The 17,757-nt window shown below is 34.1% G+C and overlaps 1 protein-coding gene across 1 annotated transcript; it reads right to left on the bottom strand.

Moving 5' to 3' along the window:
• Positions 1 to 7,033: 7,033 nt before the first annotated feature.
• LOC111384597 lies at positions 7,034 to 8,156 on the bottom strand. The gene is made up of 3 exons (XM_023008905.1): positions 7,996 to 8,156; positions 7,561 to 7,654; positions 7,034 to 7,468 (listed from the first exon to the last, which is right to left on the bottom strand). The coding sequence occupies exons 1-3, from the start codon at positions 8,154 to 8,156 to the stop codon at positions 7,034 to 7,036; spliced, it is 690 nt and encodes a 229-aa protein (XP_022864673.1).
• Positions 8,157 to 17,757: the final 9,601 nt, after the last annotated feature.

Genomic DNA, 17,757 nt, shown 5'->3' on the forward strand with positions numbered 1-17,757 from the left:
AAAAAAAAAAAAAAAAAAAAAAAAACATGTGCAGCTTTTAATTGTTGTACTATATAACGTTAAAAAAATAAATAAAAATCCGCAGCAAGCTGTACCACTTGTATTTTTTTAAATACAATATATAAAAATTATATTTGTTACAATTTGACTGTTTAGTTGTACTGAAATTAGCGTTAACTTGTATGAATCCCGACGGGGCTTCACAAAAGCCCTACAGACAATATACAATATGGAAGGTGGACATTTTTTTTTTTTTACAATTTTTTTATCAACCATGCGTCTCGCGTGAGGTCGATCTCATGTGTCTTTTTTGAACCTTCTATACAAATGGTTTTCCCCAACTTGTATAGGTGAGAATTTTCAGTGAATGGTGCACCCGTCCAATGTCAAGACACTACCTTCATGGGTGATCCACATACCTCCGGGGTTGTGGGCCACTGTCGAGAGTCCTATTGAAGTTTCTTTTCTTGTATAGATCTCATGACAATGTGATGATTTCGGGTCAAATCAAATCAAAGTACTCGGATATTTTGATTGGATCTTGAGCTGACTTTGGGAGATTCGGGTCAGAAGAAATAGTAAAGGGCCCTGAAGCACTATAATATATAGGGCGTGGATAGTCAAATTCTGTAGTTATGACCGTATCTCGTTCTGCCACCATTTGAATTTATGCATTTGAATTTGGAATCTACTTGTACATCAATTATGCACAAGATACTATGTCTTTAATTTTCTTTTTCATTGTTTAGTTTATTCTCATTGAGTTTTAGTCCTTGTTCGAGTCCAATTTTTTGGTCAAGATACATTTTAGAATAATTATTTCCTAGAGATTATGTAGTTAAAAAATAAGAAATGGTTTTAGATTATATGTAAAATTAGTTTATTAGAAAATATGTAATTGAAAATGAACTTTGAAAAAATGAAGGTGAGTTTGATTTGATATTTTCAAGTCGTTTTCAGTTTTTAATTTTGCAAAATGCTGAAAGATATTATGTTCTAATATTTTTGAAAACGCGTTTTCGAAAATAATGATAAATTTATAACATAAAACACAAAAAACATTTTTGACATTTTGATTGTTTTCAATAAAATTCTAAAAACACTCAAAATATGAAAAAAAAAAAAGCGTTTGAAATTTTTAGCAAATAAAATTTATAAAATTATAAAAATTTAAAGTTTAAAAAAGTAAATTTGAAAAATAAAATTGATAAATTCTGAAAAATAAAATCTAAAATTCTAAAAAATTAAAATTCTGAAAAAATAAATTTATAAAAAATTCTAGAAAAAAAATTATATAAAAAAAACTGAAAATAGTTTTAACTAATGATTTTTCATATAAAAAATAAAAAAATTATATTTAAAAGAACCCAGAATTTTATTTTTTAATCCACATCATTAATTTTTTTATTTTTATTTTCTATATTTTAAAATTAATTTATTAATTTAGTTTTTATCGAGAAAAAATATTGTAAGATTCGTCAACTTTAAAATGTATATAATAATTGATACTATTATTGACATAAAATTATTCTATTTTTATTGAATAATCAAATATAATGAAATAAAATGTCATTAAACAATTTTTCAAAATAACAAAACAAATGCGCTCAAAATAGAAAATAGAAAATGAACTCAAAACTGAAAAACTGAAAATCAAAATAGAAGAAAACTGGGGTCAAACATAGGCTTCGAGTAAAAGTTAAACCCCCTTCACCGAGTCAAGGATAGTGAAAGATTAAGTTCGATCCAAAATAATGACTTAAAATTTACCTTAAAGCGCTCTAACTAGTGTGAGATGAAAACCTAATAATAAAAAAATGAATGGAGTGATCAATTCTACTTTGATACTCGAAATACATACTCTTTATAAATAAATTTCAACTGGATTTTACTTTGATACTCAAATTATGTACTCTATCTAAATAAATTTTAACCTAATTCCATAGTGTTGTATAAATATAGTTAGATACTGGAGTAGCATACTCCATTGTTCCATTGGAGAAGTGATATGACCTTTGTTGGAGTTGGCAGTTGCACTCCAATTAAGAATTTGTCGACACAACTCTTGATGTAGGTTGTCACGCTTTGGGAGTATTTAAATACACATATATTCATAATGTTTCATTATAGCGAGAAATATTTTGGCGTGACAGTCCAATGTGTATGCATAATGGTAGGACATTTAATCAAATGACATATTGGACTCTAAATCTCTCAAATTACTACACATCGAATTTTGAGTGGACGATCCTATCACGTGTGCCTCTAGGACTGTCTCACTAAAATATTTTTCCTATCTAGTTAAACATTACTGTAATATATTGATTTTATGTATAGAATACCATTATTTTTTCCCGACGCCTTCAAATGCTTAGTTCGTTGCTTAACGCTTGCTCAAACTTGTGCGATATCTCCTCTTAGCTCAAACAACACTTTTTATTGTATGTTCATTTGTCCTAATAAATTAAATTTACTTTTAAATTATTTAATTAAAGATTTAATCACACATCCAAAAATGAAATATACGTATTAAAAATTTATTAATAGAAATTTCAATCCTGTAAATAGAGTATCCTAAGATTGAAGAATGAACTATTGGAGCATTAAAATTAAACATATATTTTGGAGCATGATGAAAGAATATGCGTATGGTAAAGCCACATTGAAAACATAAGTGATTAAAATAATCAATAGTATTGTTTTATGCTGGGTAAAATGAAGTCTAGAAAAGACAGCTTATCATGAAAACCCCATCAATTTCTAGGATTGTTTGTTTCTTTATTATGATTAGGCATTTGTCATGCCTTTCTTCCCTAATCTAAATCATTATCAATACAAGTGATTGCCATCATACGCACGTTCTTGTGTCCTATTTGAATGGACACTATAACGACAACTTGAAACTAATATATGAATAGAAAGAGATTGACCCATTTGGTTTGATTGAGCCTAGAGTTGTTAAGGTAGATCGAATTGCTCAAATTTGAGATGAATAATTCAAGATGTGTGTTTTATGAAACAATGTATACGAATATACTTTTTTAAAGAATAGCTGGCATTAACGTCATTATTGTTTGTCACCCTTGCAATAATCATCACTATCATTTCAATTTTAATAGTTGCACCCTTGTGTCAACATTGTATTGTGAAAATGATCCTTTTCATATGATTCCATCCATTGCTTCAGTTAAATAGGTGCATATATTGCAAAATGACACAATTTAGAACGGTAGAAACGATAGTCCACTTAACCCTTATCATTTAATTGATAAGGTTTAAGTAGACTGGCATTTTTGTTCATATAAATTTTGTCGTGGAAATCACAAGCTTATTCGATGGAAGAAATTGATAGAATTAGATGAAAATGACTATTTCCACTTCAAAAGGTTAATATGAAGGTGCAATTGTCTAAAGTGAAATGATATAAATGACCATTGTAATGGTGGCTAACGAATTACCATTTTTTAAAAAAATTTATTCAAAAAAATTAATTACAAAAAAGTTGCAATATAATTGTTGAACTCGGGATTGTCACGAATGAAACGCCTAATCTTGAACGAGCAATATATTGTTAAATAAAAGTTAAAAGTAAGTAAACAACACTTAAAAAATGGTTCACTTTCATTGCGAGAATTACATTCACCGGCATTGTGGGGAATATATATATATTTTTTTTTTTACTAAAACAAAAATGATTATAATATGTTTACATTTGACGTCTTTCTCTCTATTTTGAACAAGATGCTCGTTTTAATATTCCTTATACTAGTAAATTATAAGGTTACCTCATACATGACAGTCATTGCTCCCTTCTCCTAGCCCCATGACCTTATCGAGAAGATCAATTCATAGTTTTAGGAGAAAAGTGAATACTATAATTAGGTTTCATATATTTTGCGAGAAGCATAGCTTGTTTTGAATGTGCTGAGCCACTAAAATATATTTGCAAGAAGCATAGCTTGTTTTATATTTTACTTTTAAAATAGAGTGACTATATACAATTGCATATGTATAGTGAATTTTCTTCCTTGTAATGTATAAATTTATCAAAATTATTATCATGATCACATGCATCCCTTGCACTTTTATGAACCTGGGATGCTGTTTGATGCTGGCAAAGAATGGGACCAAAATCCAGAATAAATGTATCCGATAATCATGCAATTTCTAGTGTGCTTCTATTCAATCATCCCACGTATACAAGGAAGACAAGAAAAATTGTTTAAAATCAGGGGCGGCCCTGCGAGGTGTAATCGCATAGAGGCTCATGATTAGGGGCACTATACCCGTATAATGTGTTATATTCATATATTTATATTTATTTGATTTAAGTAATAGATTTAAAGTTAAAGGACACAAAATTTAAGATATGAAAGATTATTATTGTCCAACCCAAATATTTAAAGAGGAAATTACATAAAATCAAGTATTTAAACTTTCAAATTCAAAATTCAGCAGATGAAGTTACTTATGCAAAAATCAGGTATTATATATAGCCCCTCATTAAAACTCTTCAATTTAATTTAATTTTTTTCTCTCATATTTTCAACCACACAATATTCAATAAAATAACATTACACGCAAATCAAAAAATTCTCATTCTTTTACAACTATCAATTTTTTTTAAAAAAAAAAAACACTATTCTCCCCATTATAAATCCAAATAGTGGGGGCAAAAAGGGGGCATAATTAATCCATCCAATTCAATTAAAACCCTAATCATTTCCCCCATTTTCTTCCCTTATCATATGCCGTCTCTCTCTCTCTCTACCCTATCCTTCGACTGCTGTCGCCATCAAGGAGCGACCGCCACTAGAGACACTTCCGACTCTGAGTGCCGACACGAGACGATCATAATTCAAGCCATTTTTAAACTGTAATAATCTATTCTCAATCTGACTCCCCATCTTCTTTTCATGTTCGTATCTTCCTTTCCCTCTCATGTCTTTCTCTCCACCAGAGCACCTGTAGGTATCACTTAAGCAGCAGCTGTTGCAGCATTGCGATGCTGCCGTAATGAAGAGGCGAAGTAGATCTATCGCGATGTAGATCAACCCACTCCAGAGAGTTACAATGGTGAAATGAAGAGGCGAAGTAGTTTCACCTACTTTGAGGAGTTGCTATAACGAAGAAGCGAATTTGTGTTGGTGGCTGTAATGAAGAGGCAAATTTGAAAATTTGGACAGTGTCTTGTGTGGTAATGGTGGCGGTGTATTTTTGGTGGCGGCTAGCGTTTAGGTGGGGTTTGGATGTTTCTTTGTATGGTGGTGGTGATGGTGTTTGTATGGTGGAGGTTTGGTGGTAGCAGCTATGGTGGTTGTTGAATTTGATGGTGGTGGTGTGATTTTTCGGCATATTTTGTTGCGTTTTTTAGGTGGTTGTGGCGGGTTTGTGGATTCTTTGGTGGGGGTGGTGGTTAGGTATGGTGTAAATGGAGATAAAGGAAATGGTGGCAGTGGTGTGCTGTGGGTGGTGCGTTGTGCGGTGGTGGTGTTACGGCATCGTGGTGCTCATGATGGTCGTTGCAGGAGGCAGTGATGCTCATGTTGGTGAGGTGATGGTGGTTCTGGAGGCGGTGGTGCCCAACTATTGTTGTGTTGTTGTCGATGATGGTGATGGTGGTTGTTGTGGTGGCGATGACGGTGACGGGTGGGGTGTCTATGACCAACAATTAGGCGTCCGTGACTAACTATTTAGCTGATTTGTGACTAAATATTAGGTATCTGTGACTAAAAAATAATTTGTGACTAGTAAATTGTAACTTATGTGACCCATAGATAAAATATAGCCTGTAATTTGAATGATCCGTGCCTCGAAATAATATGTGACCTACAAAATTTTTGATTTGTGACCACGCAATTATCCGTGATCAATTAATTTAACAATATGTGACCTATGATTATGAATCTGTGACCATTAATCATGTAACTATTACTTTATTATCTTTATTTAATAAATATTTTTAATTAATTAAATAAATACCTGATTTTTGAATTTTCGAACTATTTACCTGATTTTTGAATTGGGGTGAAAATAACACCTGAAATGTGATTTTTTCCCATATTTAAATCTATAGGTGATCTAAAATTTTCCATTGGGCTCTTGACCCAATTCATGTATATTGGGTGTTCTCTAACCCTAACTCATGTGTGTGTATCACTTTGATTGTTGACCCCTTATCGATCTTGCTTTATGTCCTAACCATCACACGGTACCACTTGGAGTCTAAATGATATGCTTCTCAAGTCAGTTCAACTCCTTCTATCTTTTTCGAATGAGTTATGAGCTGAGAGTAAGACCAGGTCTTACCACCTATGATAAAAATAGCATTCTCTCAAATGGCTATGGTCACTCCATCCAAAGTTGGCCAAGTCTTCCTAGATTTCAAAACTATGACTCATCAGTCCATCTGGTGTCCATGTGTTCAATTATTTGAGGAACAAAACACCTTCACAAGTCCTCCTATAAATCAGAGGGCAATATGAATATTCAGAAGAAGAGAAAACTTATTATCGAGTCTACCAAGTAGCCTTTAATATTCACCCAACTTGGGATATCTTATTGCCATTACCATCACTCTCATCCATGGGGGCGGAGCCAGAAATCAATGATACGAGGGGCAAAAATTTTTAAAAATTTAATGTACGAATAAAATTTATATATAATAAGAAAAATTCACAATTTAAGTTACCTATTTTAATTGTACCCGATGATGTTTTACAGTATAAAATTCATCTATAATAGAATTTATATCTAAATTCATACTAAATTCTCGTTTCATGTTTAGTGTTAAACAATCAGCAAGAAAATTAACATCCATTTTGTTACGAATTTCCATCTTCACATGTTTTATTGTTGAAAATGCTTGCTCCACGGTCATCGTCGAAACAGGAGGTGTCAGTACTAAAAAAATCAATTTGGTCAAAATAACATAACTCTTCGACCTTCTGCTTGCAACCAATTCCTGACATAAATCAGAGAGTGTAGATACTTGGAATCAAGGTTAAGAAATAACATCATTTTGATAATGTTGCTACTCAACTTTCAAATAATAAATATCTTGTTGTGTAAAATTTTCAGGATAAAACTTCTCTGCAAGTTTGCAAATATTATTCATGTTAAATGATTCAAAAGAATTTTTTGGATCCAAAGCCGTACTGAGAGAAAGGAGTTCTAATGATGTCTCATTAAATCTTGTATCTAACTCCATTATCTGAAAATCAATGGTTGTATTGAATATATCAAAGTGGTAATGATGTTCAATGGTATGATACTCACGATCGCGAGAACGACCAACCATATATGAACCATTAAAGTCAGGTACATGTATATCATTTTTTGAGCAAAAACATTTCACCTCTTCATGAAATTCTTCCCAACCATCTCCCCTCAATGTTTGAAGGATAGTTTTTGTAGTATGGACAAATTTCATAGCAGTTAAGATGTCTTGAATTTTCTTTTGAAGGGCCTTACAAAGCACATCCGCAATTGCTAATATTCTATGCATTTTTAGCATGATAATACAAATTCAAATGTTTACATGGTTTTGTATACACTAACTTTGGATCGAGATCTTGTATTTGGAGAATGATCACTAAGATACTCAAGCACCTTGCAAGTTGCAGCATATATAACAATCAAACTCTTTACAGAGCTGTAATGAGAAGACCAACGGATACCTCTGACTTCTTGCAAATTAACAATCTGATTAGCACGACTTCCTGACTCTCGTTCTCTAATTTCCAACAAATGCTTAATTTTTTTGGGGCACTTTTCAACTCATTGATGCGCTTAGCAGATAATGTAATCATATTAATAACATTGTCCAAATGAGAAAAAAATGAATTAATATCTGTGACATCCCTAGTTGCATAAATCAATGTGAGTTGTAAACGGTGGGCAAAACAATGGACGTAGTATGCATATGGACAATCTTTAAGAAATAATGTCTGTAGCCTATTCTAAGAACCACGTATATTATTAGCACCATCATACCATTGGCCTCTCATGTTTTGCATTTGAAGGTTGAAACGAACAAGAACATCAGAAATCTGATTCTTAAGATTTAATAAGGTAATGTCACTAACAATTTTAATTGCAAAAAAACGTTCTGTCAAAATTCCATCACTGTTCACAAACCTCAGGATAATGGCCATTTGTTCTCGTGAGGTTCATCTTGTGCTTCATCAACAAGAATACTAAACTTTGTATCCTCAATTTCGGTACGAATTCTTTGTCGTACTCTATTAGCCATAATGCTCAAAATTTCTTTTTAAAAGTCTGGAGACATGTATGTAGCATTTTTGGAAGCATTACCCAACACAACTTTTCCTACTTCAATGTTCATTTTTTCAAATGCATCTACCAATTCAATAAAATTTCCATGATTCAGTGAAGATGGAGATTCATCATGGCCTCTAAAGGAACAACCTTGGAGTGCTAACCACTTAACACTCATAATAGTGGTCTTTAGATGCAAATGATTTTTCTATTTATCCTCATTTGATACAAAATGCTTTACTTTGTCAATATGTTGAGTTGGTTTCATTAGATCTTCAACTCTTCTCTTACAGCCATTATGAAACGATGAAGATGTTGTACCAACATGAATAAGAAAGGCACATTTACTTCCTTGGTTAACCATCTTCCAACTATCAAATCCAACAGTAACCAACGATGAAATATTAGGCAGAGTACTATCATTGAGAAAAAGGAAGCAGTAAAAACGATATGCCTTATGTGTTAAAGGAGAATATTCCAACCAAGGAAACTGATTGTACCAACGTTACTGAAATCGACGTTTCTGATTTCCACATTATTTGCTCTGATGCTCCAAAAGTTTTGGTTGACAATGTTCAACATTTAGATAAGCCCGCCTAATCTGATCGCGTTCATTAAATGGATGTTCACATATTTGCTTTCTTTTCTAGGGTCCCATTCAATAGAATCAGATGGTTCCAAATTAAGATTAGAATATGAAGGCCTTTCAACTTTAAGGGATGAAATTGGAGGAATGGGTATTGTAGGATTTGGAGATCTTGAGATTTGTTATTTTTTCATATTAAATCTAGAAGCATAAGAATCAAAATGCTTCAATATCCCATAAAGGCATAAATATAAATTGATAAAACCATAACCATAAAACCAATTTACTGTTTGCTATGAAATGAGATTTTTCAGAGAACCAACCATGAACCTCCTCAATTAGTTCAGTAGCCTTTGGACTCTCTTCTTAGCAAATAGCACAGTATTTCAAAGAATCAAAATGCTTCACCTACAGTTAAACCAAAAAAATAAAAAATAAAAAAATCCCAAAAAACTAAGAATTACTAATGCTCTATAAGTAGACATTCATATTAACAATTACTTATTTACTTATAAGTAAACATTTTAAGCATAGCCAAAAAGTAAGTGAAGACTAGGTTGCGAGGTTTCTGTTTTGCCTTTGGCTAAGATTATGAGGCAAGTTCAATTTGACAGCAGGAAGGGTAAATATTAGAAATGACAAGGATTTCCTTTTCCTGCTTCACAATACAAGTACGTGGCAAATTTCAATTTTCTCGATCCCAACACACCGTTGACAATTTTCTTGAGGGTTTGCCCAACAATCAAAGAACTTAAAGCCTTAAAAAGTAAAAACACTTGAACAAACCCTTACCAATTTCCAACTGCCAACTAAATGCTATATACTATAAGATAAAAAAGAATTGAAACAAGTTACAAGTGAAAAAGGGAGCAACAAATGCTTCCTAATTGATATTAACATGTGATTGTAACCCTAACTCATAAGAGAGGGCTCAGGGCAGAAAGCTACAAATTAAATTCCAAGATCTCGAAGACTCGAACAAAATTTCAAATCCTCAAAATTCACAGATACAAGTTGGCTTCTTAGTTCTTCTACCTAGTATTTCTGATTTATCATATACATAATACAAACCAATTATAATTAACTGAAAAGATATCGAAATATTTTCATATTCTAATTAGTTAATTACTTACCCTAAGCTAGCCCAAGTCGGCACTCGACAGTCGGGCGGCGAGTTGGCAGTCGGTGGTCCTGTTCGACGGATACGGCAAGGGCAAGGGGAAATGATTTAGGGGTTTTGATTTTTGGGAATTATTTCAATTGATTTTGTAAAGGCAAAGAAACGAGAATAGGGGTTTATATGTGAATAAGAATAGGAAGAATTTGGATAATGGGTATTATGTATTGATACAAATAATTGGGCTAAGATTAAACAAAAAAAAAAAAAAAAAATTCAAGGCTCTATCTACCCATTTTTTCTTCTTCATTATTCCATTTCTCTCTCTCCATCAGAAGTTGTCATAGGTTGTGGTGGGATTTCTTTTTGCACTTTGCTCAGTTTGTTGACTTCATTTCTATCACTCTACTCATTTTGTCAGTGTTCACAAGTCTTGGTGGTAGTGGTAGTGGTAGTGACTGTGGTGTGGTTTGCTGATGGTTTTTTAGTTGATTTTCTAATTCGATGTACTGTGATAGTGTTGGCGATGAGGGTGGTAGTTCTAGTGGTGGTGGTGGTGGTTGGTAGTGCTAGGTTTGGATTAGGTTGGGATTGTATACATAAAGTTTGTAACCAGTAAATTGGGTTAATCTGTGACCAATAAATAATATATAATTTGTGAACAATAATCTATGACATGTGAATTGATAACATGTCTTTGTTCAGTTGTTACAAGTCACTTATCAATGTTTACATACCAAGCTCACTGATTTATGTTCAAATCAATATTAATTGATCACATATTATAATTCACAGGTCATCATTCACATGTCACAAGCACTGTTCTAAAAGGCGCACATTGGCGGCACCTAGGTGTCGCTATTGCGTAGCTGAAATGCCAAATCAAGTGGTTTGGAGCCTTATTTAGTGGTTAATAGCAATCGTTGACTGTTAATGTGAGCCTAGGCGCACATAATTATCTCTTTTATTTTTTTTATTTTTTTTAACAATTCTTCTAAATTAAAACTTAAATGTTGATTTCTTCATTTCGTTGATTCTAAATTTAAAATAGTCGTTTGAAACCTTGAACAAAAGAACTTTCCCAAAAATTTTCATTTATTTACTATTTAATATTTACATTTAGAACTTATCTTTTTGTTAAAAACTTTGAAAAAAAATGTATAAATTTCCTATAAATTTGTTTTAGATGTTTAACAGGTATTATTTTTAATTATTAAACGATTTTTCGATTGATTAAAAATTAAAATAATATTAAAATAAGAGTATGCATTTTTACACCAATACTTCACCTAAACTCGCCTAGCCCATAGTTTGACATTCACACATTGTCATGCATTACGCCTTCATGAGATATGATTTTTTCCCTTCATTATAAATATATATTAAAAAATATGTGGAAACTGGATCCAATAATGCCATAAATATTACTAATGAAAATGCTATTAAAATGAAAATTGATTGTATATTTCAAGTAAAACGTATAATGCGTAGTAAGAAATATTTGGATAAAAATGACAATGTGGAGGACACAATCATCACAAGATTGTTTTAGAACTAATTATTTCCTTTATATAGTAGACTAGGAATTAGATCACTAGAAAGAATGTTTGATCAATACAACGCATATGAAAAAGAAGCTGGGTTTCTCTTTTCTTTTGATAAGTTAAATTCAACGGATGATGGTAATTTGAAAAAAATGTAGTTATCATGTTGTGATTGTTCTAAGCATGGAATTTTATGTGATGTCTTGATGGCCAAGATTTGTTTCAAGAAATAGAAGTTTTTAAAAAGTTATGCAAAATCTTTTACCAAAAGAAACAAAGACAACTATTGACATATTGATTTTTATTTTATTTTATTAAAGATTGAATTATTTTCCAAACACATTTACATTTTTATAAAATATTGTTACAATTGTATTTACCAAAAGAATTTCTCAAAATTGAAATTATTGACATCTTACTTGTGAACAATCATTTCACAAGAAAGACAGAATGGGTTGGCTTTAATGTTTATTAAACATGATTTGCTAGATGTTGAAGTTGGCTGCCGCACTATTATTAGCATTGGGCTATCATATTTGGAATTGGGTTGCTAGAACTAGACTTTCGAGTTGTGATAAATGGACCATACTCCTTTGTCGGAAAATACATGACAGAAGGGCTGATCTACACACACATTTGGGGGTGGGATCACTTCTTCCTCCCAATTGTTTATCCATGCGGGCCTTGGCGATTGTGAAAGGTGTCAAACCCCCCGTTAGCCACTGGCAAAGGAGCATTTTCCGTGATAAAACGCATCTTACAAATGTGATTTTGCCTCTCTTTAATGATGAGATCTTGCCCTACACGTGATGTGACCGCTTCACAATTGTTGGATCTGAGTAATTCTTGGCCAACCTTTTAACTCCCCAAAACGCGTTCATTTGGGTGTTGATTTAGTGTGGATTTGTACATTTTTGGTTTAGGGTTTTCTCTTTAGTTTTCTGTACTTCTTCTCCGTGATTCAATCTCCATTCTTTTTAGTGAAGGATTCTTGGTTGAATTTAGTGTACAATTTCAGAGATTGTAAGGAGTATAGTATGTTATAATATAGACAGAGAAAAGGTAAAGTGAAGAAACTTTTGATTTCTTCATATATTTGTATATATTCTTTTTTTTTTTTTTATACTCAGGTGTCCACCTTACAGCGAATAGTCTTGGGGTCTACGATCCAAACCCTCTTCACCCAGATCAAGTAAACCGCGGATTGTGCCCCAAATTTGTATATATTCTTTGTTATGCCCAAGGTGGTGATTAGACCTTTGGCTGAACATCTAGACTCTAGTGGCGAAAAATTCTCGTGTTCTTGGCGTTTTTACTTTCTGCTATTTTATTCTTGCAAACGTTTTTGGATTAAAACCTATTATCTTTTCTGTTTTGGAACCAACACTAGAAAATATTGATCACAAAAGATTAATTAATGATTTTGCTTCTATAAATGCAAGAAGAAGAATTTTTCCATGCATTTAAAGGTTTACAAATCGGATTGCTTGATGTATTTACTGCTTTTTGTTTAACAGAGTTGCTCACATAGAATTTCCCGTAAATGTTAATGGTTTCGATGATGCCTCCCCCCTCTCCCCCAACCCCCTCTCCCGGGAATACGTGTTTTTAGATTTTCTGAAGGCTCTTTCAAGCAGTAATCAAATGCTTTGCTTGTATTTTTTCTTTCACATGTAAAAAACAAATAAACATCTAAATATTATATTTTTGCTTGTATTTTTTCTTTCTATATGAATGCTTCTTAATTAAATGAAAGAGAGACGCTCTTTTATATTTCATACAAAATGTGCTATTTAATTAAAAAACACTATAAGATTGTGGCTTTTCTGTTTCTTTTGCATTTTAAAGTGAATTTCTTCTTGAAAGATTGTCAAATGAAGATGGAAATATTTAAGATGCATGAGTTGAAAGTAAGTGTTTACTTCGATTATAAAAATAAGTTAAACTTACTTCTAAATTCCTTATTTCGTCAAATATTATTTTTAAAATTACATTTTTATTACCATAACTTACACAAGGCCTGGCGACGGAGCACAAGATTATGGTAAAATTTTCATTTTATCCCCAACCTTTTTTGTTACATGATTTTTGGAGATTCTATTATATGTTAATAGTACTTAGTACTTAACAAGGGTTAATTTTCTTGGTAACTTTTAGGGTTTATCACTAAAGGTAACTTGGGTTATAAGTCATCTTTTTCTCTACTTCTCACACTTTTGGCCTAAACATGCATATTCATCATTACAATAATTACCATCATTGTTGCAATCTCCAATGTTATCATCTTTAAAGTCGACTAATTAAGGAAATTAAAGACAAAGTTTAAAACACCCATGGTCCCACTAAAATATTGTTACCTCAAAATTCTAATGTGTAAAAATTTAATTGAGGAACAATCAATGAAACAGTAAAATGGGAACAAAACTCATCATAGATGCACTACGCAAATGTATACATACCTCAATTATTGAGTCTCATTTTTTCATTTAAAAGAGCAATCTATAAATAAGAGCAGTCCAAATTTTTATATGTTGATCATTATTCACATATATAATTAGGGCTGGGCAAATCTCCCGAACCGAACCTGACGGTTCTTGTCAAATTAAATACCTGAACGAGTATTTGAATTGAGAACTGACGGGTACGGTTTGATTTTCGGTTCTAGATTAAGAACTGAATAAAAATCGAATCTTTCAATTTTTTTTTTATATTGAGTAAATCATATTATTTTAATTTTAATTTTTTCTAAACAAATTAACAATTTCTAAATCCAAAATTTTGGCCAATAATTTCTTTCATGTTTAATTTTTTACTTTTTGGCCTAATTACCTATTTTATTGTTTCATTTCTTAGTTCAATAAGATTCAATCCACTAAATAACCAGAAACACTTACATTAAAGTGCATAACGTTGTCTCGACTCTCGCACTCACTCTCTCAGTCTCGCTAACATTCCAAAACCTATACAATCATCGGTCGACACTATAACCTCCGATCAAAATTGTGACTTCCGTCAATCGAAACTTTGACCGTAGCGATCATTTGAATAAGGTAGTCTACTAGTTTCTGACATTCCAAAACCATTGAATGTATCATTAGTTATATTTATATAATGTTGTTATAAATGTTAAAAAATTTAATTATAGTATAGAACCGAACGGAACCGAACCTGAACGGTTCCATAATTATATTTGGACCCGACGGTTCCATTTATTAGATACCCAAAAATTTTGGTTCGGTTCGATTCTAAAGAGAACCGAACCGAACCGACCCGCGTCCACCCCTATATATAATAGATATGAAATTTTACTTTTAACAAGCTATCTCGAATGATGGCATGTTTGAGAATGCTAATCTTAGAATTCTAATGCTTATTTGAAATTTAGCCTAATTGAATTTCTAGTCTGAGCTTTTTTTGTGAGATTTTACAATTAACATGAACAAATATTTCTCCAAAGTAAATTTAGCATGCACAATCAAGAACAAGACGGCCCAAAAAGCGTTCCACTTCAATTTACACGGCGCTGTCACAGAAACTCTTAGCTCACAATTAAAACATTTACATTAAAATGTGCATTTGAAGTAACCTGATGTTGCTCCAGAAGATAATCAAATTTCATATATCTATATATCGTGTGTAAGTTACATTCCTACTTCCTCACTAAAACTAGAAAGGTCACATCTGGCCGTGCAATAGATGTCTCACGCAGTTTCAGTCAAAAAATAAAACTGAGCACCTCAACCCGATTTAAATCTATATGGTGTAGTTACTCTTGGAAATATTGGTCCCAAACAAACTTAGGAGGTATGATCTTAAAAGAATCGGAATTACAATTATTGAGCTCTTTGCAGCCAACGAATGAAGATTGAATTAAATATTCTGCCTCCACTGTTGGGAAATTATTTAATTTATCATGTGGGACGATATATGTAATTAATTGTATATAAATGCTATTTTAAAGTTAAGCCCAAAATTAAAGTGATCTAATAAAAAATTAAGTACTTCAGTTTACGGTATCTAAATAAAGTGGACCGAATTATATGTATAAAAATCGGATTCCTTTAAAATTGTATTTCATGATGTGCGAAATGCATATGGAAACTATATATAGGGTTATGGTTCTCAATTCATATGCAATTTCTCATTCTTTGTGTCATCCTATCAACACAAGAATACAAGAGAAAGCATATTGAAGAGGAAGATCCAAAATCCACAATCAATAACATACAATCTACAATTAAGATGAAGGAATTCAAGAATCGAAATTATGGATCAAGAAGAAAACCAAGAACAAGAGTTAAAAAATTCAAGGAGGCAAAATTCAAGATTAAAAGCAAGTGATATAGGTTGATAGAGGAAACCACCCTCGACGGCAAGCAAGATGGATCACGGCACTTCGACGTGAGGTCGTCGAACCCCCCTAGGGGCGCTCTACCACTACCCGAAGTTATCGACCCCCCTGGGGGCGCTCTACCACTATGCGAAGTCATCGACCCCCCCTAAGGGCGCTCTACCATCACGCGAGGTCTACAACTGGAATGGGACTGCCTGTCCAAACACTTGGCCATAAAATTCCTAATGAATTAACTAGATTCCATAGATGCTAAATACGAGAACAATCCCCAGGCGAGAAACTAGAGATCCCCCACTCAGAATGTGGGCATAGTGGGAATTCCAGCGTGGGACACGTGGCACCACATCCGCCTAGCAGTTATCCGACCCCTAACGCCTATAAATACCTCCAGACGCAATACAGGTAAAGGGTTCTTCTTTTTTGATCTATTTTGTTCTCCCTTAAAAATTTCAATCATATTTTTCAAGCCTATAAACTAATTCTCACACTGGAGGTAAAACGGGGGAGGAAGCCCCGCCTTCACTTTTCAGGTCATATATACCGGACGGAGTAGACGAAATGCCCAGCACAATCAGGCGAATAGGAAGGTGTTGATCAACCACCATTTCATTGGCGCTGTCTGTGGGAACCGATTTGAACTAAAGAACCATGCCAAGAAGACGAACAAGGAGTGAAACTCGCCTAGTTGGGAATATGGCGGAGTCGGAGTCAGTTGCAAGGGGACGTGAGCCGCCACCGCCCTCGCAATATGTGACGCAGAGTCAATTCAGTGCTTTGGAGACCTAGTTGGCAGCGATGATGGCACTCCTACTGGACCAGTCGCAGAGAGCCGCTGTCCCTCCATTGAGCCCGACGGAAGTGAAGAGCCAGCAACCGCCTCAAGCGCCACCCGCGGTTGCCCCGCCCATCTCTCTGCCGGGGGGCTGGAGATACGGAAGCCCCAGGGATCGAAGCTCAACAGCCCTTGCAAACCATGGTAAACCTGGAACAAAAGATGGAAGAAATCATGGCCCAAAAGATAGACGATGCCTTGTCCAAGAGAAAAGATAGACGAAGACAGATGGTTTTGGAGGAAGACCTGTTCGCACCAGAAATCATGGTTGTCCCCCTGCCTAAAGGTTTCAAACAGCCTATGATAGAAGCGTATGACGGAGTCACGGACCCGCTTGACCACTTGCGAACCTTCGTAGATCTGATGAGACTTTACGCCGCTCCGGACGCAGTGATGTGCTGATCCTTTCCCCCCACACTCAGGAGGGAGGCTAGGGACTGGGTAGCGACCTTGGCCCTGCTATCCATCAAATCATTTGATGAGCTCTCCAGGAGCTTTGTAGCTTACTTCCTAAGCAGCAAGATAAAGAGGAAGACAGCCATTGGGCTGATGCAGGTCGTACAGGACAAGGACGAGTCATTGCAGGAATACTTGGCTAGGTTCAGCCGGGCAACTCTCGGCATAAGAGACCTGCAAATGTCTGCAGTGGTCACCGCCTTGATGAATGGAACGCGAAACCGGGCCTTTCAGATGTCACTCTCCAAGAACCCCGCAGAATCGATGCACGACCTATTGAGGAAGGGGGATAAGTATGTCGATGCAGAGGAAGCAGAGAAGATAACTAAAAATCTCAGGGACGGAAGGGAGGCAGAAGTTCATAAGTGGAAAACATATGACGAGCAAAGGCACACTGATAAGAACAAGCCGAAGAATGAACGCATAAACAAGGGATATGCCCAAGATCGGCCGGTCAAGCAGAAGTGAGAGGAGGTCAAGACACCCACCCCTTTGAGCATTCCACGTACAAAGTTATTGATGGAGATACAGCACATGAGAGAGCTCGAATGGCCTAAACCGATGCTAACTCCTTCCGGTAAGAGAAAT

The sequence above is a fragment of the Olea europaea genome, unplaced genomic scaffold (genome assembly GCF_002742605.1).
Source record: "Olea europaea var. sylvestris unplaced genomic scaffold, O_europaea_v1 scaffold2947, whole genome shotgun sequence".
Taxonomy (NCBI): domain Eukaryota; kingdom Viridiplantae; phylum Streptophyta; class Magnoliopsida; order Lamiales; family Oleaceae; genus Olea; species Olea europaea.

What these genes read in the sequence shown, in the direction of transcription:
- LOC111384597 (XM_023008905.1), bottom strand. Translation starts at nt 8,156, where the DNA reads ATGGCCATTATCCTGAGGTTTGTGAACAGTGATGGAATTTTGACAGAA. An exon ending in CAAAACATGAGAGGCCAATG is followed by an intron (nt 7,655 to 7,995) that starts GTATGATGGTGC and finishes TTCTCATTACAG; the next exon opens with CTCTGTAAAGAGTTTGATTG. An exon ending in ATACAAGATCTCGATCCAAA is followed by an intron (nt 7,469 to 7,560) that starts GTTAGTGTATAC and finishes GTGCTTTGTAAG; the next exon opens with GCCCTTCAAAAGAAAATTCA.